General features: G+C 46.0%; 1 protein-coding gene across 1 annotated transcript in view; it reads right to left on the bottom strand.

The window, feature by feature from the left end:
• The window catches only part of HDAC3 (histone deacetylase 3), a 224,083-nt gene that overhangs the window by 119,029 nt on the left and 77,632 nt on the right, over positions 1–27,422 (bottom strand). The window contains exon 4 of the mRNA XM_085617783.1: positions 14,794–14,875. Within this exon, the coding sequence (XP_085473909.1) occupies positions 14,794–14,875 (82 nt within the window). The remainder of the gene's footprint in view (positions 1–14,793; positions 14,876–27,422) is intronic.

Genomic DNA, 27,422 nt, shown 5'->3' with positions numbered 1-27,422 from the left:
TCATCTCTTTCCACGCCTGAAAAACATTTTATTCCTACCTTGTGGAAGTAGATTCAAGTTTGTATTCGATTTAGTCCTCTACTGAGAACACATAAAGCTCTTTAAAAATGTAAATAAGTCCTGACAAACAAATTGATCAGGCGGAGAATTAAAAAGTGATATAAGGCTTTGTACCGAAATTATATTGTATCTGGTCTGAATAGCGTTTAAATGACAGTGTCTGGCCTCGACAGGGTTTAAATGCCGGTGTCTCGCCCTTCAGGGTGGGAATGGGCTGGGAATTAGTTGGGTAATGGCATTTAACATGTAAGCTTGTGGCTATGCACAAACACACAGGGCCTTCCAGCTTGGAATCTACCATTTCCCATTTGCTTCTAGTCCAGGAGGAGATTTTTGCACAAGAAAATCTTCATGTGTGTAAATGTTTTTGTCAGTGCAAATCTAACTTTGCTTGAGCAAGGAAAACTTACATGGGTAAATAACTTTGAGATTCAGGTCGATAACAGTTTGACTCTGACAAGACCTTGCAGAGTTCATCTAGGTATAAAATGAAAAACAGTAATTTATCTACATTTTCTCACTTATGGCAAATGAGGAAACTAAGGCACACTTAGAAGAAATAATCTGCCCAAACAATTACACAATATGGTTAAGTAGGGAAGGTAAGACTGAGCGGTTTCACTGATCCTTAGTTGGCAACCTAGGCATTGGATCGCAAATATAATGTGGGTTTTTCTATATTAAGATTTTAAGAAACTGAGTGCCATAAATTAGTCGTCTCACTGCATGGGATCAAATATATCTTTGCGTGGATTTCTATATAGGGCAAGTAGATTTATGAAGCATTCCTTCCTTTGGACAAGCAGAGATTTTATAACACTGCACGACCCTATAAGCTATGAGAATATTTTGCTACACGTTCATAACCCACACTGGAGGGAGGGAGAATTTTACAATAAAAATAGTTTCACCATATGATCCGAACTAGAAAAATGATAGTCCCATTCAGATTAAAAAACATACAACTTGTTGTGTTGCGAAAGTTACGACTTTGGTATAACTCTACAGGGGGACGCTTTCACACCCATTAGTGACATGGGTGAATTTGGTTCAATACGCCACGATGAATGTGAAAGACAAGTTATTGTAGCCACGCAAACACTATTCAATGTGTAATTGATATAGCGGTATTGCTTTTAGATTACTAACAATCCCATAAAGGAGATTAGGGGCACTGTGAAAACAAACAAACCTAAGTTCGTTATGAAAACTTTTACGTTATAAGCATTTATTACTAGAGCAACAATCTGTTTCTCAGTACATCTAAAACAACTACAGAGATTACAAAAATAGCAACTAAACACATTATAAGTAAAGAGAACAAGATGAACATATCCAGCATTGGTAAAATGTCATTTAAAATGTTATCAAGAACCCAATGCCTACTACTATGCGCTGTACTTTGAGAGGATGAAAGGCAGAGCAACTTGCAGTCTAGAGTTTCTTAGGGGAAAAGGCACGCAGCATACCTTGTTGTCAGCAAAGGTTGTCTTTATTAGCAGAGGCGTGAAGACAGCGTTCCCCATGAAGGGCAAACAAGCACTGCAATAGCAGCCAGTCAGTACCTACCTCCGGGATGCGTCTTTATTGGTTTCAGGCGAGATGTATCATCCGCGAAGTGTGAAGTGCACGGGCAGTAGGCGAGACAGTCTCTGGCAGAATCTCGGGTGATAATCTGGGCAAAGGACATCTCCTGACAAGTGGGCAAGTGACAGTCCTTATATCCTGAATCTTATCAGGGATTGGAATTTCTGACATAAGTTTAGGAATGTCTGACAGATTATGTGCATTAAGGTATGCATTTCAGACGCCTCTTTATGGACATATAAGGCTAACAGACGTCAATTCAGACTACATTATTTTTGTTATGTCTGTATGTGTTCTTAGTAAACTTTGCATGATGCTCAAAAAGACATTTGACCCAGACGAATGTCTCCTTAGATATTGTATCTATGTCATTAATCAAAGAATTTGACACTATCACAGTTTTTAGAAAGATATGGTCTGGCGACACCTGCGTTGAGAGGCAGGCATGAAAATGATTCTGCATTAATCAGGGAGTATGGCGGTGTCAATTGTTTAAGCTGAGGAATATGGTGACTACCATGGCCCAAGATGGAGTTGGGACCTACAGAAGATGGAGATCCAAGAGGCTTTATGTCTGTTCCTTTCCAGCCCAAGTTCACTCACTAGATGGGACTAGTAGGTGCTATTAATAGCTCGACCTGATTGATACACTCTCCACCACCCCAGCCCGCATAGCGCATGTTTAGTGTGGCTAGAGACTTTCGCCATCTTGAAAATGCCCAAAGTGGGTAGAATTGGTCCCTGACCGTTACCTCTTGGTTACGAAGTGCCCAGGGGTAATTACCGTCCAATAGCTTGTGCCAGGCATAATCACAGCACTTCCAATTACTCACTTCTGAACACTCCTCGACTTGAGGAAGATGAGGACTGCAGCCTGAGAAGACCCCTGACAAACTCAACATGCTCTCTTGTACCCAGGACAAAGAAGTGAACTCCAAGGATGAGTTGGCTGACCTCCTGTTCAAGCTACAGGGATAAAACAATCTACCCAGCTTACCTGTGACAACTTGACCTGGACTCAACCCTGCTTTCAGCCTCTACCTGACACCCTGTGAGTCTCCAAGTGATCTTCTGAGGCCTGGGGTGGAGGGGGTTGACAGGGTTTAGAAGGGTATTTCTGCGGTGGATTGGGACTGAAAGGTCTACGTTAGAAGGTAATATCTTTGACCAGGACAAACCTGGTTGGTTTATCCGATGCGCAACTCCATCAGGTCAACAACAAATTGCATATTGTGCAGTAACCCCCACCCCTCCTCCCCACAAATAATAATCCAAATTCTTACATTTACTGTCTAAGCAGAATCTCAATTTTCACCAAGAATGGGGAGGACTCCATGTTCCTGGGAGAAAGAAATGTAAGTCAAGTGTTCCCCTTTTGTACATTAATATTTTTATGTTGACTAGCTTGCACAACATGGCACTGCTCTACAATAGCTACCTGAAACCATTAGGAGAAATGGATCATGCATTTCCACCTTCAAATCAGCACATGCCTTTATCTCAACCTACTTCACACGAAGGCTGTTAACATCCAATTGTCTGATGTGCACACCTGGGTTCTCAATTTTAGCATGCTAAAAGAGATTAATCCAGCTACCACGCTTTTAATAGGCGCAGGGTCCGAATATTTCTAGCCACTTTGTGAGCTATATTACTGCTATTCATCAAGGAATTAGAAGAGACAGTGGCTGGTTATCACCTTGCAACCGCAGCCATATTAAGGTAAACAGAGAAAGTGTAGGTAGAGAGGCCAGTCTAATTTGTTATGGGAGACCTCTGTGCTACAAGTGCAACAAATAGGGACACAGTGATTGGTATTGTCTATACAAAGCTACTGAGGACTGGACAGCATATACGGAATCAGACATGTGTCAGAGGATAGCCCTAAAGAATTCCCAGGTATCAGGTTGGGATGTCCACATCACCATTCCTCCCCATAATATGGGTGTTTATTTAATGCCAGGTGTAGATTAAGTTTAGATTGAAAGCATAGTTTTATTTTGAAAGAATTGAAGTTTATGTTTTTAATTGTGCATGAAAAAGCTACGCTGTCAAATCTAGGAGCAGATAGTAAGTGTTCCTCACTCAAGATTAAGGAGTCCCGAATAATAAAAGCAACGTTCCCCTAGGTTTATCAATATGACCTATGGATTTGATTTTAAAATTGGCAGAAAATATTAATTTAAGAGAGATTCAATAAGAAGTGAAACCCGTGTTTCTGTTAAAAGTAATATTTGGTGGTAATATTGTTCAACAAGATAGTTTCTCTCATCTCTGTGGCCATTGTGGAGAGAACATTACATGCCATTGCTGCAAATATGAACTGAATGCCCCGTTGGAAAATGGGTTTATCCAAACTATTAATACCTTTATGAATATCCGAAGTTTATTTGGTCTGATGAATGTGGGAGTAGATGGAGAGGAATTATCGGTGGTGGTATCTCTTGAATAGAAAAGGACTTTGATAGTTTGGGCCGGCTTTACCCAATGGAGGTTCTTGAGAGGATAGGATTAGGCCAGAGTTTTCTGGATGGGTACAGTTATGATATTTGGGTGCCACTGACATGGATACAGATTGGATGAGTCAAATCCAAGTGTTATGGGGTTTCGCAGCGGCACCAGACATGGGTGCGCCCTTACCCCAGTTATTTTTGCCATGGCAATGGAGAACCTTGCATGTTTCCTATGTCAGAGATTTTGAGAGTGGGGCCTAAGTACTAGGAGTTTCTGGCATATAATAGCAGTGTATGAAAACAATGCTGTGGTATATCTACGAAAACCCTGACAGTCCTTGATGCACTGGTGATGGAGTATAATAAGTTTAGTATGTTTAGGGCCTCCGGATACATTGGGTTAAGTTTGCCCATTCTCGCTTAGACACAGTAGGCAAAATGGAGTCAGAGCCTATGCCCCTTAATGGACTGGCATGGAACAAAGTCACTTTCAAGTATTTAGGGGCTAATGTGTTATGTTATCTTTAATTTATAAAGCGCCGGGAAGTGTCCCGGCGCTAAACTCGTGACAAGAGGAAGAAGAAAGGCAAAAACCCAACAGGCTAAAAAAGCACGGTTTTTAATTTACTTTTAAACAGACGAGGGTCCTGGGTAGCCCGAAGCGCTACAGGCAGGGAGTTCCAAGCAAGGCCTGCCTTACGGTCGAAGGAGTTCCCGCCCATTCTTTGGCGATTAAACCTAGGGGTCTGGGTCAGAAACTGAGCAGATGAACGCAGTTTCCTCCCGGGTGTGTAGAAGACAAACGAGACTCCACTGGGAGCCAGTGCAGAGAGCGCAGATGGAAACGAACGCTACACCTAGAGCCCGTGCCAAGGAGAAGTCTAGCAGCTGCATTCTGGACCACCTGCAGTTTCTTGACCAAATATCCTGGGCTGCCTACCAAAAGGGCGTTTGCGTAGTCCAGACGAGATAGGATAAGGGCCCGAACCACAGTTTCTTTCGCCTTGTCAGGAAGGAAGGGAAGAAACCTCCGCAAAGTTTACAGAATACCAAAACAGACACCGGCCAGCCTCTTCACTTGAGTTGCAAAATTCAAGCTTTCCTCGAACCAAACGCCAAGAATTTTTACTGCCACTTTACCAATGGTAGGACGAGGGAAATCGAGAGGCCAACACCTGTCTCTAAACTCAGAAGATGGAGAGCCGTAGAAGAGAACTTCAGATTTGCCTTCGTTACATTTTAACTGGGCCTTAGCCAGCCAATGAAAGACCGACGACAAACACTGTTGCGCCGCCGTAGCCGAGTCATCATCCTTATTCCAACAAAACAAGAGCTGAGTGTCGTCCGCATAGGCCATCACTCTTGCCCCCAAAGACTCCGCCAGATAAACCAGTGGGGTCATATAGATGTTGAATAACAGGGGGCTAAGGGATGAGCCCTGCGGAACACCCGTAGTCATTTGCAGTTGAACGGAGACGCAAGGAGGAATCCAAACCTGTTGAGACCTACCCTCCAAAAAAGACCGGAGCCACTGGAGGGCAGATCCGCCAATGCCTATAGCCGATAGATGATCCAGGAGCAGAGAGTGGGGCACGGTGTCGAAAGCGGCTGAGAGATCTAACATCACCAAAGCCGCTTTCCCACCGGCATCCAAACAATCACGGATTGCCTCTGTCACCTCAAGCAGGGCAAGCTCAGTGCTAGGAGAGGCACGGAATCCGGATTGGGCCGGGTGAAGCAAACCAGCGCTCTCTATGAACTCAAGTCAGCTGAGTCGTGACCACCCTCTCACAGACTTTAGCCAAACTAGGCAAGAGTGAGATAGGGCGATAATTCTCAGGAAGGCACGGGTCAAGAGATGTCTTCTTCAGAAGAGGGAGAATCAGCGCCTGCTTCCAACCCGGTGGAACTAGCGCCTCAGACATAGATTTGTTAATCAAGTAGTTGACTTCTAAATTAATGGTAGCTGCCACATCCGACAACAGTCTTGCGGCGCATGGATCTTTAGGCGAGCCAGACTTTAAAGCCATAAGGATCTTAAAAGAGCCAGGGAGATCAATCGGGCTAAATGCAGAGAAGGAAGGAGCTGTATTGCCCCTTAGCGGGACCACTATGGAGCCGACACTCATCTCCAGGGGGTTTGAAAATGTCTCCTGGATGCTAACTATTTTATCCCTAAAAGAATAGGCAAGCGAGTTGCACCGGGACTCCGAGGACGGTGTCACTATCACCTGGGCAGTAGGCGACATAAAATTTTGTACAATAACAAAAATTTCTTTAGGATTATTATTGGCCCTCTCGATGCGCTCAGAGTATTACTTCCCTTTGGCCAACCCAATGGACGTGTAATACTGTTTTTGTTTAGTTCTGAGGGCACGTTTGGCCGTAGCACAGTATCCACTGGCACGCCAGGCTCTCTCCAGTAATTTGCATTCATGTTTTAAAATCCTCAGCTCTGGTGTAAACCAAGGCTTAGATGGGGACTCTCTTCTCAGCTTTTGTTGACATGAAACCGACAATGTCTCGATCGAATTTGAGAGCCAGTCAGTGAACTGGGACACATTTGCTACCAAGTCCCCCTGCCAAGAAGGGCAAGAGGCTGCCAAAGAGCTCCTAAACCTCCCAGGATCCACTTTCCTAGTAACAGGGGGTCGATAACGATTAGCGGAGCGGCACGAGTGATTAGTGTCCCAAGAGAATAATAAAGGAAAGTGATCAGACCAGACAACTGGCCTTGGCTTCACCACTAAAATAGGGAAGTTGGAGCAGATAATATCCAGAGTATGACCACCGACGTGGGTGGGATCCATGACCCATTGGGAAAGGTTAGTCAGATTGAGAAAATCCAAAAACACCGCGGAGTCGGTCAGCTCAAATTGCTCCAGATGGAGATTAAGGTCGCCAAGAAGCACAAACTTAGAGAAGCGCAGAGCACACTCAGCTAGTGCATCACCACAGGACTCCAGGAAGGCCCTGGCTGAGCCCGGTGGTCTGTAGATCAGGGAGCCCCCCAAAGTGAAGTGAGCTGATCGTTGCAATTGAAAGTTCAGGACCTCACAGTCTCCCCAAGGAGTACAAGATTCACTGACCAGTGACCAGCAGTCCCTATAAAAAATGGCCAAGCCCCCACCTCTACCTACAGGGCGATCAAGCCGAGAGATTTTAAAACCCGCAGGAGTTGCCAAAGCCACAATTGGGTTACAAGAGGTATCAAGCCAAGTCTCGGTAACAAACAGGAGGTCTAAGCCATTATCTATGATTAGGTCAGCCACATCCACATAGTGTTTTTTTACTGATGTAATGTGTACCATGCTGAAGAGGATTTGATCGAAGAGGATTTGATCAAAGTCAATTTGAGCATAGTGCTGGCTTCATCACGACAATCTGTGTCCTTCTGGTGCACACTCATACTGTCCCCACTGGGTTTTGTGGCAATAGCCAAAATGTTGGTGCTGTCCAGATTCCTGTACTTATTCTCGGCTCTGCCGGTGGTGTTTAATAGACTCCTTATTATGGTGCTGCATGCCATGCTTCAAGACATGGGACCAGGGTCGTTAGAGGGTCCCTCTGCACAATACGCAGCTTCCGTTATTAGAGGGAGGCTTGTGCGCCCCAAATGCGAGTGTTACTATGCAGAAGTTCATGAGGTGGCTGAGGGACAGAGACACTCTGGAAAGGACAGCTGTTAAATGCTCTGGGTCTGGCATGGACATACTTTACAGTGTGGCTAAAGTCTGTTGGGGCAGATATGTGCAGCCTAAGGCTGGGTCGTGGCCATATATTCCACAATTGCCGCTTTAGGTATTGCCTCGGCTCGGAGATGCTTCTACTACGTATAATATGAGGTCATGGTCTGAAGTGGAATATTACATTTTAGGGTATAGAGGAAAAATACGGGGTGGGACACAGTCAATTCTTGGCACACACAGCACTGGTGCATACGATGCACACCTTGTGGGGCCCAAAGGAGCCATTAAGAGAAGCAACACTTCAATGTCTGCTGATGCAAGAGAGAATGGGAGAAAGGCAGTCACATTGTTATATAGAGCTCTGCAATCACACTAGTCACACAATTGTGTTGAGGTCAGAAATAGATGGACCAACTGCATGCATCTGGAGTTGACGGATGAATAATGGGGGGCATTCAAGGAATTCATTAAGCTGTCCTGAAACTCTAGATTCCATTTAACGCAGTTTAATTACTTGCATCATGCCTATCTCACTCTGAAAGGTATAAGACACATGTTTGAGGGAGAAGTGGTCTGTCAGACACAGCAGTGCTAATGGGCTTGGCATGGAGGGCCACCGCATGTTAATTAGCAAGGCTGTGCGAATAGGTGAATGGGGGTGTGGTTTATTTGCTAGAAGTAGGAGTTAACCGGTGGAAGGGGTTGCGGCAGTAAGGAGTGTGCTGAAATTTACAATCCTGTAATCAATTGGACAGAGGGTGCTGAAGTATCTGTAGGGTGCTTCAACTGTCTGGTGGTATAACAACGTAAGCTTAGAAGGTCTCCGGTTATTCTCATGTTTTAGGTTTAGTGTTAGTGTTTAGTTGACAACGAACCTTAAAGATTTCCCTGAGCTTCTACACAATATGTGCATATGATAAGATTTTTTTTTTATTGTCGTTGCTGAGGGAACGGGAGATGTTTTTAATATTGCTCCATTATAAATGTTGGCTTAACATGTTGATGGTCGATGTCTATTAAATCTAATAAAGAGATAAATTCAAAAAACAATCTCCTCTCTTATCTGTGCGGTACCAAGTCACAATTTGTGGGAAAGAAGGCTCCAATTTCAAAGACTTGCAGTTGTCCAACATGGATCTACTCGGAAATATGAGGTTTTTCATAATAAAAAAAATGAACTCTACAAGCTCTGTCACAATGTAAAATAAAAAGAGAGGCCTACTACCTTTGTCATCACATGTAAAAATTAAAAAGTAAGGCTACTGACTTTAACATGAACATAAGCAATGACTTGTGGTTGTTGCCTAAAGAGACCCATCTAACAATTTGGACAGACCCGAAGGACACACGGACATGAACATCAACTCTCCTAAACACACCTAACACTTGCTCTGGCTGGACCTAACAAGCATTTACAATGCAATGGTCTCGGCATTGTTAAAGTTAGAGCTATTGGCATTGCTCATGACATTATTTTTGTTTTTGTTTTTAAAACGTCTCTCTCTCTCTCACAAAAATAAGTCTTATTTTCGTGAGAGAGAGATGTTTTAAAAACAAAAACAAAAATAATGTCATGAGCAATGCCAATAGCTCTAACTTTAACAATGCCGAGACCATTGCATTGTAAATGCTTGTTTCAAGATGACAGCAAGAGAGTTAGGGAAGAAGAAAACATTATTCGCTCACGACACGAGTTCTGCTTGTGGGGCTAGCCTCACTAATGGCAGCTAGAAAAGTTTGATAATGCACTGTCTAGAAGCTGAGGCATAAGCAGGACAACTGAAATTATGCAATTGCAGTGATTTGTGCATAATTATAGATTTGCCACATTTGCCACATAATCTATTACCTGTTGCATATTCTGCAGATTTTAACACCCAAATAATTGTTTCTAGCTCAAATTGATCAAAAGTTACTATAAACGCAGCAACACGTATTGCTGCACAGTGGAAGGCGCTTTGCAAAGTTGGACTGGTCACCTTTCTGTTGCTTATTGCTATATTTGTTTAGCTGGCCCAAACAATGTTAAAACAATGTTAAAACTGACAAAATAATAAAGTCATACTATCAAAATATGTGCAGCATAATTTGCCTTTTCTTGCCGCATAATTTACTCAACACTGCCGCATAATTTAGCCCTCCACTGCCGCTTAATTCCAGTGCCACGGAAAAGGTCATCATTATACCTTCGATTGTTGAATGATACAAACAGTACTGGGTGCTGCAAAGTGTGAGTGCACTTGTCTGTGGGAGCCTGGTTAGCATCCCAGGCATGCTATTTAAAGTATTGTTAAAAGATGTAGCCAGTGTTAAGGCCATGCAAACTGATAGGGAGGGCAAAGGGGTGTAATAACTCATCCCTCCATTAAATAATGCTAGCGATACGCTAGCGCCACACATCCAGACACTCCCTAGAACACCCCAGGTGCAGCATAGAAGTGCGGCTAAAGACGCATGTGGGTACACGCTAACAGGATTATGGGAAAATAGAAACTCACAGACTGATGAATTAGAATAAGCTTGGATTTGGGAGCTAAGCAAGGATGTCTTGACCACTGTTCTGAAGCTTAGAATAGGAGTGGGCTCACGTTTAGTATGCTCTTGCAGACCGTCCCTTATCTGTTAAGATTTCACATGAGCATGAGAGGCGTGGTTTTAAAACCCGTCCCTTATCTGTTAAGATTTCACATGAGCATGAGAGGCGTGGTTTTAAAACCCGTCCCTTATCTGTTAAGATTTCACATGAGCATGAGAGGCGTGGTTTTAAAAGGAGCAAGAAAGTAGATGGCTGTACACAAAAAAAGACAAATCCAGAATGAATAATGGTGGTGAGGAGGGCGAAGGGGTGCCTATGGGAACCATTCTTTGAGTGTTGAAAACACTCCTCAAACAGAAGTGACAAAATGGGTGGCTCCAGAGGCCACTGTCAGGAGGCCTGTTAATGCGTCACCGGGGCATGTCATGCTAGGAACGAGGAGCAAAATATTCCTACCACTGAACTTGTTAATCACCTTACATTGTAAGGTTTACAACCTGAGAGCAGCACATAAACTGGGGTCTCCCAGATTGGGAAGCCCCACCCCTCACTTACTCAAGTACTATCTACCACATGCCGCGTGCACTCGGTGGGAAATGACGTGGCCAATACTACGCAGATTCAAACAGAGATAGGCAGCAGGCTCTTGGGAGGACGCAGAAAAACTTCTACCTCACAACTTCACGGACCAACTGCCACCAACCACTGGTCGTGTCACGAATTGATCACAGGGACGAACGCTACCCATGAGTCCTTTTTTAATAAATGTGATGCCATGCAGGGGAGTCTAGAAGTCTAGCAGGCAGCGAGGTATAAAATATGCCGAGACGTAAGGGAACACGTGGCACGCGCCAACGCCACTGAAAATGTACTAAGTTTGTTAGCATGGTAAAATGAGGAGCGGCAACTGTGCCAGGGGAAGAAAAGGAGAGAAAACAAGTGCTTTAGAGACAGTATGGGCGTGTGAGCACCTTACCTTTTTAATCTGAAAGAAGAGGTAAGGTTAATGCAAAGACAGTCTACTCTGCTCCACGAGTAGTCCAAAATCGAACCCTAGCTCGTTTCCCTTGCAACAAAACTTTATGCAAGGCCACACATTTTGAAGCAAAATATCTGCAGGATTCCATAGTAAGCCGCAAAAAGGGTTCAAAAGTGTTACCATTTTTGCACTTGCACCTTAAGTCTAGAAGAATACTGTTTTCAACTTCTATGTAAGTCAAGTAACTCCGATGCCCTCAACCCGGGGGAAGTGGAGGGGGAAGGGGGGGGGGCAAAACTGCCTGCACCCCAACCCATACCCACCTTCCCTGTACCTCCAGACTACTTAAAGGGTCTCGTCTGAGCACAGAGCAGGCCTCTTGTCTCTAACTCGTAGCTTCCACCGCGCGCGCGAGCGGATTACAACCCCCCAAATAAGCACTGCAATCGGCTGACAGGAGCGTTGCGAGGCCTCCGTTTAGAGCCGTAATTACGCACAGATGTTTAGATGCAGTGTCAGGCAATGAAAGAATTTATCTGGGGCTTTAAACGCTGAAATGAAATCAGAGAGAGGCGGCGAGGGCCGCCCCTCCCCGTCCTTCTGGTCCACCCCTCCGCGCGCCCTCCCCAGCAGCACTTATCACTGGTGATGTGAGGGAGAGGATTAATTGCAAAGGAAGGGCTCATTTAACCGGATATTGTTCTTGGCGGCTTTGACTAGGCCGAACGGCAGGCAGCAAAGAATTCAATGCTCTCTGCTAGTGTAGCGGGCACGTCACGCGCGCATCGATTAAGGGGTCAACCATTTGACTTCACAGCTCTGTTCTGCTGCAATTTACTCTGCGCATGAAACAGGGGCACAAACTTACCACCACGCTAGCCACTCCCGAAGGTAAATAAGAAAGGAAAACAACATTCACCATCACTGACAATCATTAACACCGAGGGCACCGGAAGACACCACCGCCTTTCTCCGAGGCAGAGCAGAAATGCCTCAGAGAAACGCAGCGTCCTTTTCGGATTCGGGGGCGTGTTTTGCTGTTGTCTCCTCCTTGAGACTTCTCGCAAAAAACACGCCCCCCCGATCCGAAAAGGACGGGGCCTAATCAGAGTGACTGACCTCTTCTCCAGTGGCTGGCCAGCATTTACGAGGCCAGCCAATGGAGAACAGGGGAGAAGAGGGGCTGGTTCAAGCCCCTCTTCTCCAAGTCATTAAATCTCCGACTTCCGGTTCTGCCTTTCGGCAGACCGGTAGTCCTCGACCTAAAAAGGGATGCATTACTAACTTCACCCCTTCCTACTGTATTTGTCAGAGGGTTCACAATGTAAAGCCCTTGTCTATGTTGTTTGGCAAAGGAGATCACAATGTAAATCTCGTTCCTACTGTATTCACCAGGGTGTTCACAATGCAAACTCACTTCCTAATGTTTTTGGCAAGCCATTCCATAAAGGCCTATCAGGTTAAACATATACTTTTCGCAATACAAAATGTCAGGCCTACTGCTTTTATCATTGCTTTTTTACATAGTAAACAGATAAGACCTATGGTATCTGACATAATTCTTTCCAATTAATCAATCAGGTCTATAACCTTGGCCATTTGCCTGTCACCATAACCACACCAGGCCTACCATTCAGATTACAATGTGTACAATATAAGCACTGTTTGTGGAAGCACACAACTTCTGCCCAGGCCAATCCAAATGCAGTAGAGAAGAAAATCAAATTGTGGAGGAAGCAAAAGCCCCTTTCCTCAGAATTGCTTTTTAAAGCGCTTTTCTCTTGATCACATAACATTAAAAACATGTGCTGTCAAGCCAGACCTAGCAATCAATTACCCACCTACATTCATGCAACATGAGCTAACGCCTTAACTGCTGAGGCTTTTCCCATGCCAGTACTGAGCCCTTTGTTTGTTAAGGTTTGGCGCTCTTCACATTTCAGCCTTAATACTGCTGTTTCCACAAAAGTTATCTAGGCCAACTATCTTTTGCTTCCCAAGTGATGGGAATTATAAAAGGTACACAGGGCTTGTGGATTCCCCATGAAAGGAACCTAGAAAACACTCCAAAAGTATATTTTTTGGGGAACAATGGAAAAAAATAAACATGCTGTGCAAGGAAGTGTATTTTTGCTAAATATGAAATGAACTAAAGGTTTGCTAAGATCACAATCTTTCCAGCGTTGATGAACAAGCAGAAACTGGAAAAAATCTAAACTTTTTTTAATCACAGTTTTTGCATTTTTCTAACTGGCAGTCAATTTTTTACTTTGTTATCGTTTCAACAAGTTGACAGTTTGTTAGGGAAACACAAGTGAAACCCATTGGGGAAACAAGTGAAACCCATGGGTAAACCCAGAAAGCATTACGTTTCTGAAAAGTAGAAAAAATTAATTCATTATGGGGGAATCAAATTTTGTCACGAAAAATAGGCCCTTTTGGCAATGTGGGCAGCTGTAGAATTTGGACTGACGAACTGTAAAATCCTCTGCATTCCAGAAGTAATGTGGTGGAAGTGAATTTTTCTTTCTAGATGTTAACGTGCAGGGAAAAGTTTGTAGGCACAATAAAGAACAAAATGACCGGTGGCGAGCGTAATCTATACAACGTGTGTTTATGTATTAACAATAAATTAAAATACTTTTCACACCCACACATCCCCTTCTGAACTGTAGTTTTAGAACCCCAGCTAGAGACTCAACCTTTCAAAACAAGAAAAAACACAGTCCAAAAACGAGCAAGAATACAAAGGGCGACAAGCAAGAAGAAACACAATTACCAAACTGGAGATTCGCATACAAATGCGTATAGCTCCACAATGTTGTATAACAGTGCAGTCTGAGTGTGACCTTGCTAGGCAGCATTCACAGCATACAATTGATAATTGAAGAAAGCGGTTTTAAAGATACAAAAAACGTTTTTGCATTGGCGTCAACCATACTAATATTTTCTTGTATGCAATCTGCATGTATAATTCACCATTATTGTGAGGCCAATGAAGAGAGACTAACCAACCTCTCCTATCCATCAACTTTATTACATGAGGTACTGGGCGTATTTATCAGAATTTGGATTTTAAGTTTACTATTCATTTGACACAAAGTAGAACTTTAGCGCTGGAGCATATTTTTTTTTTTTGCGGGTCAAACAGTGTTGTGGTACAAGAACGTGCGTTGTCAAGCCAGACCTAGCAATCAATTACCCACCTACATTCATGCAACATGAGCTCACGCCTTAACTGCTGAGGCTTTTCCCATGCCAGTACTGAGCCCTTTGTTTAAGGTTTGGCGCTCTTCACATTTCAGACTTTTTTACTATTCATTTGACACAAAGTAGAACATAAGCGCTGGAGCATATTTTTTTTTTTGCGGGTCAAACAGTGTGGTGGTACAAGAACTAAAAGTGTTCTAGAGAAATGTAAAAAAACACTAAATAGACCTCCAGCTGAGCATACCTGCCTGGACAAACGCAGCATGATCGGATGCCTACCTTATTGTTTAGCTGTGTCGCCCCCTGCAGTGAGGCGCCAGTATAGCGAGAGCAGAACTCAAATAGACCAGGGAATACAGGACTGCAAAAGAAAACAGACAAATATAGAATTAGAAAAATAATTTCTTCAAATGCAGATGCCAATCCCTTTGTTTATGTTGCCCTCAACAGACTACATCTCATTTTTAGGTCTCGCCTGGTGTAAGACTGCGCAGACCTGCGCAGTCTCGCTGGCGAGATTTAATGTTTTGGTTAGATTTCTCGAGTGGGCTTTAAGCCCCGCCCCTCCTTTCCATTGGCTGGCGTCACCGTTTATGCTAAACGGTGGCCAGCCATTGGAAAGGAGCATCTCGTGACGTACACTTTTCGCTTTTAGAGCCGTCCCAGTTGGACTGGCTGCCCCGACTTACTGCTGGCGTGAAAGGTTTTCTTATCTTTATGGGGCCAAACACATGGCCCCATAAAGATAAGAAACCAGTCATGCGAGTCAGTCCAACTGGGACGGTTCGCGAGCCAGTCCAACTGGGACGGCTCTAAAAGAGACAAGGGTACCAGCTGTCCTTTTATTGTATATATACCCCTCGAAAGTTAACGTGGTCTTCATATCAGGTACGTATCCGATATCAACAGACCAAACTTCTAAAAAAAAATATTCAAGTAAACAACCAACTACACCCTTTTCTAGGAAGAGTTGAAGTGCTTTTCCTCGATTGGCCTGCCTTGCCTGACGAAAACTCCTTTGAATGGTTGCTGAGCTTCAGCCAATCTCAGAGGTGAGGGATAATTTCAAAGAGCTTAACAGTGAAAACAGACCGAGGCCTAGCACGACCAGCCGCCATCTTTGTAAATAAAACCGAGCCCTTGGGTTGAACGAAAACAAAAATCAACTTTCAATACAGCGCGATACCGAACGCCCATATTGAGTGCATCTGAGTCGTCAACCATTATATCAACATGTCTAGTATATATGAATAATAAGCAATCATAACATTGCACTGCTTTTCCTTAATAATAACTCTTAAGACAGAAATAAAGATTCTCACCAAAGAATATTTTAATTTCTGCGAAAAATAATGGGTGTTCGATGCTATACATTTTGCCTAAACTCATGCAATTGGGCTCTAGTTTTGCTGTCCGTCTTCTATGTTTCGGTAATGATCACCCGGCAAGTGATTCCCAGAATGCACTGGGTGTATTTTATGTGAACAAAACCGCTAGAAATTTGTGTGGCCAAAGCCGTGTGCAGAGCGGTGAGATGTCGTGGCCGTGCATGTGTGACCTAAGTATAGGAATGGTCTGGCTCTCAAGACAAACCGTGATTGCGTGGCGTATTTTTAGAGGAGAGTATGACGGAGGGATGTCACACTCATCTAAGTAGTGCTTTCCTAGGTTAGTAGAGGCATCTGGGCACTCTGATCTGCAAATGGTACTGAGGTAGTGTCTGTGTTCTCATTTTAATTAGGGTCTGAGGTTTAAGCAAACCTATCCCTGATTCTTTGAAGAGCTCATTATAACCAATGCCCCCTTCTACACCATCCAAAGCATGTGCACACACACACGAAGAATCGTAAAGGACAGGTTGCAATGTTTGAAGAATTTGTTGAGAGGTCTGAACGAAATACTGCAGAGAAACTTTCCACATAATAAAACTACGCTTTTAAACTTTCCGGGAAGATGCAAGCAGTGTTCACTTGTTCATTTCTGAAGGAGCACCCTCACATACATGGATTCATGCATGGGTCCCCAGGTATCGCTGCTGCGACACCTGGTTTGGCCCTTGCAACCCCTGGTGATGCCTTTGGGACATCTGGCCTCAGAGATCATACAGCCAGCACCAGGGCTTTCAGTGGGATGAAAAAACTGGGGGGGGGGGGGGGGGGGATCTCTCAAAGGGCCGTGGACAATGTAATTAAGGGTGTGGCTTAAAAACACACAAACTAAAAATCTGTGCATAGTATAGTGTGCCACCCGACTTGTATTTTGTTGTTTCTATTATTGCATCCAGATATATATGATACAACAAGTAACATCATACCTACAAGTCAGGATTATTTGCTTTGTCAATAGTTGTTAGTTGTAGAAGATAAATAAGCAGTAACTTTGGCTTGTATATAATATTGAAAAAGCTTCCACTTAAAGCCCTGGTGACACCAGGACAATGTTGCTGCTCCAGAGTTTCAAAAGGAGAAGGGGAATCCAGAGAGAAAATTATGCTCTTTAAAGGATTTCCCTTCCCCTACAACTCTCACCTGGCATGTCGTCATGCCATAACTTCTCCACTAGTGCACTGTCACTGCAGTCCGGACAAAAATGGACCGCCTGTGCCAGGGCACAAAACAGAGCCCGATAGAGACCCGTTTCGAGGTACTCTTTAAACAAGCATTAAAAATGCAATAGGTCTCGCCTTTCATTAAGTTAAAGCCATTTGCTTTGCTATACAATACCATTAGCAAAGCAAATGGCTTTAACTTAATTAAAGGTGAGGCCTATTGCCTTTTCAATGCTTGTTCAAGAAGTCCTAAAATGCTTTGAGACATACAACTCAAGTTGACTTAAGGTATATTTTCTTAATAAGTACAGAAATAAAGCATACATCAATAGCAAAATGATATTAAACTGTAACCAAGTGTTTGTAGCCTATTTTATTACAGAATGACATGCTGTGCACAGAAACTTACCATCCAGTGTGGGGTCAGAATATTATAGGTTGTTTAATTTAAGAGTTTAAATTTCGAGAAAGCCTAGTCATCATGTAGAAACCACCCAATGTATCAGTATGCCGGCAGAAGTGCGGCCTCGCTTTCTCTTTTTTTCTGGGCCCCTGCCTTTTTTGATTGTCCCAAGAACAGTGGAACTGGGGAGAAGGGAACAAGCTGTGTTTCAATTGACCAGGTCTATTAGATCTCAGAGACTGACTTGCGTGGTAAAGAGACGTTAAAGAGATCCTGACGTCCTGGGGATAAGACCCTCACTTCCCGAGACTATATTTAGCCATATCATCTTCATATCCTAAAGCCAACGGGAGATAAATCAGGACAAGGAAAGGTCACGGACTCAAGTAGTCCATATATTTCTATTTCAGGTTATTCAAGAGAAGAAAATATACCCACGATTGTGTTTATCAGTGACCCTGCACGGACTCAAATCCACCAAGTCAGAGAACCTACTCACTGCCAATAGTATTTAACATTTATTGGAACTGGTACTACATGGTGCAAGGTTTAAGGTGGGGGTAACCTCTTTACAGGTGCAATTTAATTAGCATCTTTCACATTAATGACATTTTAGCAATTGTCCAAATTTTAGACTATGAAAATGTACTTTCATTTGAATAAAAATAGATACAAAAATATTTTCAAAAATGTCATCATCGAAAATCCGCATTAGTAAAAAGAGCTCCTCTTTTCCTATAAATTGTTCAAACAACACGTTTCTGGGTATTACTATTCAGCTTCTTCAAGTGCCAGTGATCAAGGTTTGCTGAATTTTAGATTCAGTGCCTGTATACAGTCATGGGTGATCAGCAGCGCTTTACAAATCTGGTTTGATTGGATTAGGATTTTTTGAAGTTCCTTGGAGTAGTGATTAAAATGTAAGATTTTATAACATCAATTTTCCTCAAATACAGCCCTGGATAAGGCTTATCAGCATACACAACAAAAACAGCAGACTCCTGTGCTTGTGCATACTGTAAGGTGTAATACTGTCAGTAAATAAATCCTTTTTATCCAACTTCCAGTCTCTCGTCTATATCCTTCTGTCAAATACATTACATTGTGTTGTGAAGAATACAATCATGGGGGGCGCTAGTGAGCCCGGCTGCAAGATGAACGGCCGATCCAACATTAATCAGGCACTTAGGGTAGACATCGCACCCCAAGAACTGAGGGGCACTGCCACACAGATATTGAGGCACAAGCTGATCATGTCCTAGACACCGACGGCACCCGCTTCAGAGGTGAGACGAGCTGCAGTGAGGCTGGAGGCAAAATGACAGCTCGGTAAGGCCCTGCAAGTCTACCGCAGAGTCGGGCAGAGAATACCAAAAGGAGCCTCACGGTGCACACTGTGTAAGTCGCTGCCGCCCCCTGGTGGACGATCCATGACCAGGGGGCCAGAGGTGAAAGGGGGAGCAGCGGAGTACGGTGCGGAGGCTGAGGCCGCAGAGACTCCAGGAAGGCGCCGGGAGCAGGCCCGACGACGAAGAAGCTTGCAGACCTGCGGGCGGGAGTGGAGAGGGGCACTGCCTCCATTGAGTCGGGCTGTGTGCCCCCAGGTACCCGAATAGCCTGGGTGCAGCCCATGACTGCATCCAGGCACCCGAGGAGTAGTTTCTTACCTGTAACTCCAGTTCTCTTGTAGGTGTATTTCCGTGATAGTCATAATCATGTGAATAGTTCCGCCCATGTGCGTGGATCCCGGAGCACTTCCGTAGATACATCTTCTTAAGTTGTCATCTTCTGCCTTTCTTCAGGAAGGCCTGCATAGACACTTAAGAGATAAAGAGACAATAATGCAGCCTAACCAACTAGGCTACACTGGCCAATACTTCATCTTGAAGTGAAAAAAGATAGCCAGTTAACTTTTAAATTTAGTAATTTTACTGAGTTTCAGCACATAGAAAACTCCCCTTCACAAAACTCCTTTTTTCATGATAGAGATGAAAGGGGTGGACAGAGGAGCACCCGTAGGCTGCCATTATGTGTCTGCAAATGGACACCGTGCCTTTAAGTCTCCAGAGACCCCCGGTATCTCATGATGCACAGCCAGAGGCAGTTACTTTCAGTTCTTTTTGAAGGCGTAGAGTAGCAATGCCTGCTGAGTCCTGGGAACATCTGTTTCTCCTACCGGGGAGGAGGGCGGGTTGCTTATGACTATCACGGAAATACTCCTACAAGAGAACTGGAGTTACAGGTAAGGAACTACTCCCTCTCTTGTAGGAGATTTCCGTGTTAAGTCATAATCATGTGAATAGAACAGCAAGCCCATCCCAAAAAACAACTCCCCAGCGGTGGAAGAAACAGAGAATAACCTCACTATTGTGCCAATAGATCCCGAAGTGAAGCCTGCCCAACCGGAGCATCTGCCCTAGCATCAGTGTCCAGGCAGTAGTGCTTAGTAAATGTATAGACTGACTTCCAAGTGGCAGCCTTACAGATTTCCGAAATAGGTACATTACGGAGTAAAGCTGCTGTAGCAGCTTTACCTCTGGTAGAGTGAGCCCTAGGCTTACTAACAAGAGTCTTGTTGGCTTTCTGGTAACACAACTGAATACAGGAAACAATCCACCGAGAAATGGATTGTTTGGAGGTAGCTAGACCAGTCCGGACCGAGCCATAGTTTACAAATAACTGGTCTGATCTACGAATATTCTTAGTCTTGTCGAAATAGCACTTCAAGACCCTCCTGACATCAAGGGAATGAAGCAACCTCTCAGCAGTAGAAAAGGGATTCTGAAAAAATGTAGGCAATTAAATAGTTTGATTCACATGAGACTCTGAAACTACTTTAGGGAGGAACTTGGGCTGAGTCCTCATAACTACCTTAGAGGAATGAAAAACTGTATTTGGCTCTCGACAACAGGGTGCCTGAAGTTCGCTAACCCTGCGGACAGAAGTTATGGCCACAAGGAAAGCCGTCTTCCAAGACAGATGCTGAAGAGACGCTTTATGAATGGGTTCAAACGGTTCCCTCATCAGTCGAGAAAGAACCACATTGAGCTCCCAAGGAGGCGAAGGACGCCTAATGGGAGGAAACACTTTTCTCAATCCTTCAAGAAAATCTCTGACGACTGGGATTTACAAAAAGGAAGTTTGTGAAGGACATTTCCTATAAGCAGTTAAAACTGCCAGGTGACCTTTTATCGAATGAAACTGTAGGCCAGATTGAGCCAAGAGTAACAAGTAAGGAAGGATGACATCTTCCTTGCAGGAGGTAGGATTCACATTCTTAGACACACATCACATGCAAAATCTCTTCGATTTATATGCATAGGAAGTGCGTGTAGATGGCCGTTTGGCCTCCTTCAATATCTCCATGCAGTCCCAAGGGAGATTCAAATGTCCGTACTGTACTAACTCCGGAGCCATGCCACCAAATTCAATGACGAGAGGTTGGGGTGCAACATCTGCCCGACGAACTTCGTTAGGTCAGGCCGGCATGGAAGACGGAGATGTGGCAGGAGAGACCTGTTGAGTAGGTCTGTGAACCACCACTGAGGGCCACTCCGGAGCAATGAGGATCATCTTGGCCTGTGATTGTGAGAGCTTGATCAGTACTGTCGGAATCAGGGAAATTGGAGGAAAAGCGTAGAGAAAGCCGCCTGATCAGTTGATCCACAGTGCATTCCCCAGAGTCCCCGGTTGGTAAAACCAGGAGGCAAAGTTGCGGCATTTGCTGTTTTCCAAGGTAGCGAACAGATCGACCTCTGGAGTACCCCATCTTCCGAAGAGGTCTCGTACCACTTCGTCGTTTAAGACCCATTCGTGATTTTCTTGAATGAGTCTGCTGAGAGCGTCTGCCTGACCATTTTAAGCACCTGGGAGGTGAGTTGCTGTGATGGTCAGGTTCCTGGCCAATAGCCATTTCCAGATGGTCTGGGCTTCCCGAGATAACGCTCGAGATCTCAAGCCCCCTTGCTTTTTGAGGTAGTACATTGTTGTTGTATTGTCCATATGGACAAGCAGGGAACTGGTCTGAAATGACGGCTGGAAGGCTTTCAGCGCCAAATGAACTGCTCGAAGTTCCAGGAAGTTGATGTGGTACGTGGCCTCCTTCCGGGACCACGTGCCCTGTATCTGAAGGTGGTCGGAATGCGCACCCCAGCCATGAAGAGATGCATCCATCACTATGGTTTGCGTCGGTTTCTCCTTGGGGGAAGGGAATCCCCGGAGATTGCGGGGAGAGCACCACCATCAGATGGACTGGAGGGCCTGCTGCGACAGCTGAATCCTGTCTTCCCAATCCCCCAGTTTCTGGTCCCACTGATCCTCCAGACATTCTTGCAGGGGTCTCATATGGAGGCGTGTATTTGGGGTGAGGAAGATACAGGAGGCCATGGAGCCCGGGAGAGAAGATATCTTCCTCACCGTCGGATAAGGCATGGTCATGAGAGCCGGAGCCTTCCGAAGGATCGATAAGCGTCTCTCCTCCTAAGGACACATGTTTGCAGTGCGAGTATCGATGGTGGCTTCCAGGTACTGTAGAAATTGGCCAGGAGTCAAGACAGACCGTGTGGTTGATGTGGAGCCCCAAACGAAACAGGAGATTGGAAGTCCGATTGAAATACAGTTGCGCTTCCTGAGACGACCTGCCTTGATCAGCCAGTCGTCGAGATATTGGTAGACGAACACCTTGTTTTTCCTTAGATGTGCAGCAACCACGACCATGCATTTGGAAAATGTCCGAGGTGCGGACTTCAGGCCGAAGGGAAGCATGGAGTATTGATAGTGGTTGTTGCCTATGGTGAATCGCAGGAACTTGCAAGGTTTCCTCGCTAAGGGCATGTGAAAATATGTGTCTTGCAGATCTATTACGCATAGCCAGTCTCACTGATGAAGTTGAGGGCAGATTTGATACAAGGACAACATCCGAAACTTTTCTCTGCGAATCCATTTGTTTGCCTGTCGCAAGTCGAGGATGGGTCTGAACTCGTTCTGGTCTTTCTTGCGGACTAGAAAGAACAGAGTATACAGTCCTGTTCCTCACTGTGCAAGAGGAACCGGTTCGATCGCCCTTTTCTGTAAGAGGATGTTGGCCTTCCTCTGTAACTCGCGTAGCATATAGCGTGAGGGAGATGAAGGAATCGACGGAGGAGGGCTTGTGAAACGTGGAGAGTATCCATTGCGAACAATATTCAGCACCCAATTGTCCCGAGTCATTTTCTGCCACTCTGCCAGGTAATTTTGAATGCTTCCTCCCCCCCCCCCCACCGGAGTGGGTAACAGAAGAGGGGGAAGTCACCCTTCAGGGCTTGGAACCAGCAGAAGCCTTGTTCCCTTGTGCAGACTGCTGGTTGGACCGTCCTTGTGACTGACGTTTCTGATACGGCAGAAAAGGCCACTGAAACTGCTGCTGTTGATTGGACTGACGGCCTTGCAATAGCTGGAACCTCTGGGAGGAATAACGCTGTTGAAAGGGGCGGAAGGTTTTTTGCTGTTCTTTGGGTTTCTCTAGACCTACAGCCTTCAAAGTCTCCATTTCCGTCTTCATGCGGGCCATCTCGTCATCCGCATGGGAGCCAAAGAGAGGAGTGCCAGAAAATGGCAGATTAGTGATGCGCTGTTGCACCTCCGGCTTCAGTGAGGAAAGACGAAGCCAGGAATGACTCCGGAGAGCAACTCCGTGGCAATACCCGTGGGCTGACAGGAGTGAAGTATCCGCCGCAGCACTGATGATATGATTCAAAACCATCAGTCCTTCGTTCAATATCTCCTGAAAATCTTCCTGCTTGTCCCTGGGCAGGAGGTCCACAAATTGTTGAAGCGACTCCCACAGGGATCGGTCATACCGGCCCAGTGAGGCAGTAGGGCTGGTCGCCTTCAGGAATGTAGCTGCGGTGTTGCAAACTTTTCTCCCCACCGAATCTGGCTTACGGCTTTCCTTATCAGGTGGTACCGTTGAAGCCGGAGCCGTAGCATGCTGTTTCCTTGCCGCCACCACTATGACCGAGTTAGGGGTGGGGTCCAGTCGGAGGAAGGCAGGATCCGAATCAGGTGGGCGGTATTTCTTCGGTAGCCTAGAAGGCACAGCTTTTTATAGAAGATTGAGTCAAGAACAGTTCCATTGGAAGCAAGGGACGAGATGTTTGTCTCTGCTGGAGAGTTTCAAATATAACTAAAGTCGACGGTATAGGAGTAGACAAGGGAATGTTAACCTTTGACGCCCCTCTGACCAGGACCTCCTGAAAGGTGGGGATATCATCAACGGGAGATACTCTTTGAGGAGGAGAGTCCGTTAGAGTAGGCGAGTGCCTACCTGTACTCGTGGAAGACGAGTCTCTGGTATGTCGGGAGCGAGATCTCTCGTAGCGATGGCGAGGAGATCGTGTGGAAGACCGGCGGTGTCTACGGGAACGATGTCTCGGCCGAGACCGTGACCTTCGAGGCTCTGCAGGACACTTGGGCGGAGGAGCTGTGGGCCCAGGCTGAGGAGGAGGCAGAGAATGAAGCGGAGGAGGAGGAGGAGGAGGTGGATTAGGAGGAGGAGGTGGCGGTGTTGTTGGCAGGGCCACCGGTTGACGAGGAACAGGAGGCGTCCTTGATGGTGAATAGGTACGGGAGTACTCCGAATCTGCAGAAGAGACAAGCCTCTTCCGTTTTCGACCTGGCAGCGAAGAAGGCGCCCTGGACTCAACCCCAGACCTTCCCCATGACGTCCATCTACTGCTCGACGGCGAACGGGGACTGGATCGTGAACTCCCTGTCGACGTCAACAGGCTCACTACGGAGCGAGTCCCGGAACGGTACCTCGACGTCTACCTTCTCTTCGACGTCGACCTTCTCTTTGACGTCGACCTTCTCGTAGACGTCGAGGACGCATCGACGGTGACAGCCGGTGCCTTTGTGACTCCGATCGACGACAATGTCTTGACGGCGATTTGCGTTGATGAGTCGACGTCGAACGAGGGGACATCCGCGACAGCGACCTCGTCCGAGATCTCGCCATCCTTCTGCTCGACGTGGAGCATCGACGTCGCTTCGACCCAGAGCACTGAGTCGACGGAGAGCATATAGTCGTCATACCTGCTCTCGACGTCGTCGTTGACCGGGAGCGGCATAGTTTTTCCGCCCTTTTTCGACTGGGGAGCCCCCCAGAGGTCAAAGCATGGGTTTTGGCAGAGGACTTACCCTCTCCTTGCCCAGAGGCTGCAGATGCTGGCTTCTGTATTCGCTGCTCCAACCCTTAGAGTTGAATCTTCTCCATGTCACACAGGGTGCGCCTAGAAAAGGTTTTGCAAATAGAGCAGGTGTCAGGCACATGAGAGACAGGCAGACACAGAATAAAGACTCTTTGTGCATCCGACTTGGCCTTTTTTCTACCACAGTCAGGACACTTGTCAACCAGAGAAGGCATTTTGACAAGAAAACTGTAGAAATTCTGCAAAGCAGGACAGCAGAAGATAGATACAGGCCAAAGACGTTGAGTGAAGTTGCAAAAGTTCAAATACTGAGCAAAAATTTAAGTAAATACCAAAAAAGGTAGAGCTCAATGCTCCAGGGTCCTGCTAGCTGGAGCCGGAAAAAAGAACTGAAAGTAACTGCTTCTGGCTGTGCATCATGGGATACCGGGGGTCTCTGGAGACTCAAAGGCACAGTATCCATTTGCAGACACATAATGGCAGCCTATGGGGGCTCCTCTGTCCAACCCTATCATCTCTATCATGAAAAAATGAGTTTTGTGAAGGGGAGTTTTCTATGTGCTGAAACTGAGTAAAATTACTACATTTAAAAGATAACTGGCTATCTTTTTTCACTTCAAGATGAAGTCATGGCCAGTGTAGCCTAGTTGGTTAGGCTGCATTATTGTCTCTTTATCTCTTAAGTGTCTATGCAGGCCTTATTGAAGAAAGGCAGAAGATGACAACTTAAGAAGATATATCTAATGAAGTGCTCCGGGGTCCACTCACATGATTATGACTATTCTCGGTAATCCCCTACAAGAGAAGAGGAGTGTGACAGAGAGGGGTGAGAGCCCAGGAGCAGCAGGGCCTAGGCCGCGGCGGTGCAGAAAGAGAAGGCAAGCCTACTGTCCCCTACAAAATCAACCTGGAGGTGGTCCGGCCAGAGCTCTAACAGGCCCTGGGAGAGCGTCACTGTGGACAATACATAAGATCCTGCAGGTGAGGAATGCAGCGGCAGGGGGGAGGGGGGGGGGGGGCGGGGGGGGGGGGGAGTCCGGGAGGGACCCCGGTGGGAGACCGCATTCGGCCCCCTCCCGTGAGGATAAGTGGTTGATTGTGCAGAGCGGAGTGGCATGGCTGGGGGTATCTGCTCCTCTGCCCCGACCCATGGAGCACATTGTGGGTGGTCTCTGCGTAATCACACAGCGCCTGGGGAGGAGCCGAGTTGCAGTCCAGCGGGGGGCTGTGTAACTGAGCCGGCCCAGTCAGGGGCAGATGGACCATAGCACGCACAGATGGGGGTACCGTTAAATGAGCCTGGGGCTGCCACACTACAACCGAGCGTCCAGTGAAATATTGCCTCGGTGACAGACCCGGTGGTGAAATGCTCCTTTCGGGGGGTGCCCAGTTAGAGAGGGTGGGAGCCCCCCCCCAATTGAAAGAGACAGAGTCCAGTCTAATCTCTTTCCCCTTGACAGTTTTGACTGCGAAGAGGTGCAGACTGTAAGTGGCGACACGAGGGACAGAAAGAGATCCCTCTGAAAGTCTTGGTACTTATTGGGGGAAAGTGGCAAAGAACAATAACTGCCGGACCGCTGTAGTGCACCCCTCGGGGTACTTAGGAGAGACAGGTAACATGGGGAAGATGGATATCCAGCAATTAAAGCTGACCTTTGACAGCGCAGACCTCCCCGGAGCGGTAACCCTTTGAAATATGAACAGGTAGAGGCAAACTTGGGCCCCATCCCACACAAGAGCCGAACGTCCGTGAAATGTTCAAAGCGATCACTCACGGCCACTGACCAAAAAATTGACCGTCTGACAGATTGGACAGGCTAAAAGATAAGATATCCATGGTCAGGTTGAACAACGCACGTCTGCGCTGGAGGGTCAGGGGGAAGCAACGCGGGAAAAACTGCTCAGTGTTGAAAAAGTCCTGGAAGTGATTAGAAACAAGTATGAGGACTTAGAAGCTAGATCTAGATGTAACAACCTCTGCATTGTGGGAATCCCGGAATCCACTGCCATGAGCCTGTTGAGGATTACGTGGAAGACATGTTGCGCTCCCTGTATGGTGACTCAATGTCAGCGGTCTGCATAGTAGAGCGGGCCCACAGGGCTCTCGGCCTGAGGCCCCCTCCGAGTGCTACGGCTAGACCAATAATAGCAGTTTACTAAATTACAGGGACCGGGACACTGTGCTGAGCAAGGCCAGAGATGAGCAAGAAACAATATACCAGGAAAACACTGTCTTGTTCTACCCAGACTTTACCCTGGCCATACAGGCTGCCAAAAATCAGTTTGTGTCGGTAAAAAGGATGCTCCAGAAACAGGACATTAAAAACTCTCTGCTACCTAGCAAATTTACGCATTTCCCACTCGGGCAAAACTTCGTATTTCACTTCTTCCTAAGTTAGCTACCAAGTTTGCCCGGGATCTTCAACCTGTCAAGCTGCCATCGCGATCGGAGACAAACACAAAGGAGGGGGACCTCCTCAGCGACAACAACTAACTGCGGGAACTATGCTGACCTAATCCTAATGATCAATAATCCCTGTGGTGGCATGGTTGGGCTTCTTCTCTCATCTTTCTTCATGTTGGACTCACCTTCTCAGGATACCCTTTGATAGTTCTGCTTGTCTGCCTTGTTGACCGCGGGGTCTCTCCCCCCCCCCCCCGAGCTAATCATGTCCAGCCACCCAGCTTCCACCAGCTGGGATACGCCGGGCCCCTAGCGGTTTTCCCTCAGGGATGAATCCTATTATGTTTCTGCTGGTTGGCCACTCGT

This window comes from Triturus cristatus, chromosome 7 (genome assembly GCF_964204655.1).
Source record: "Triturus cristatus chromosome 7, aTriCri1.1, whole genome shotgun sequence".
Classification (NCBI taxonomy): domain Eukaryota; kingdom Metazoa; phylum Chordata; class Amphibia; order Caudata; family Salamandridae; genus Triturus; species Triturus cristatus.
Note: the sequence above shows the minus strand (reverse complement) of the source record. Positions and strands in the feature narration are given on the sequence as shown.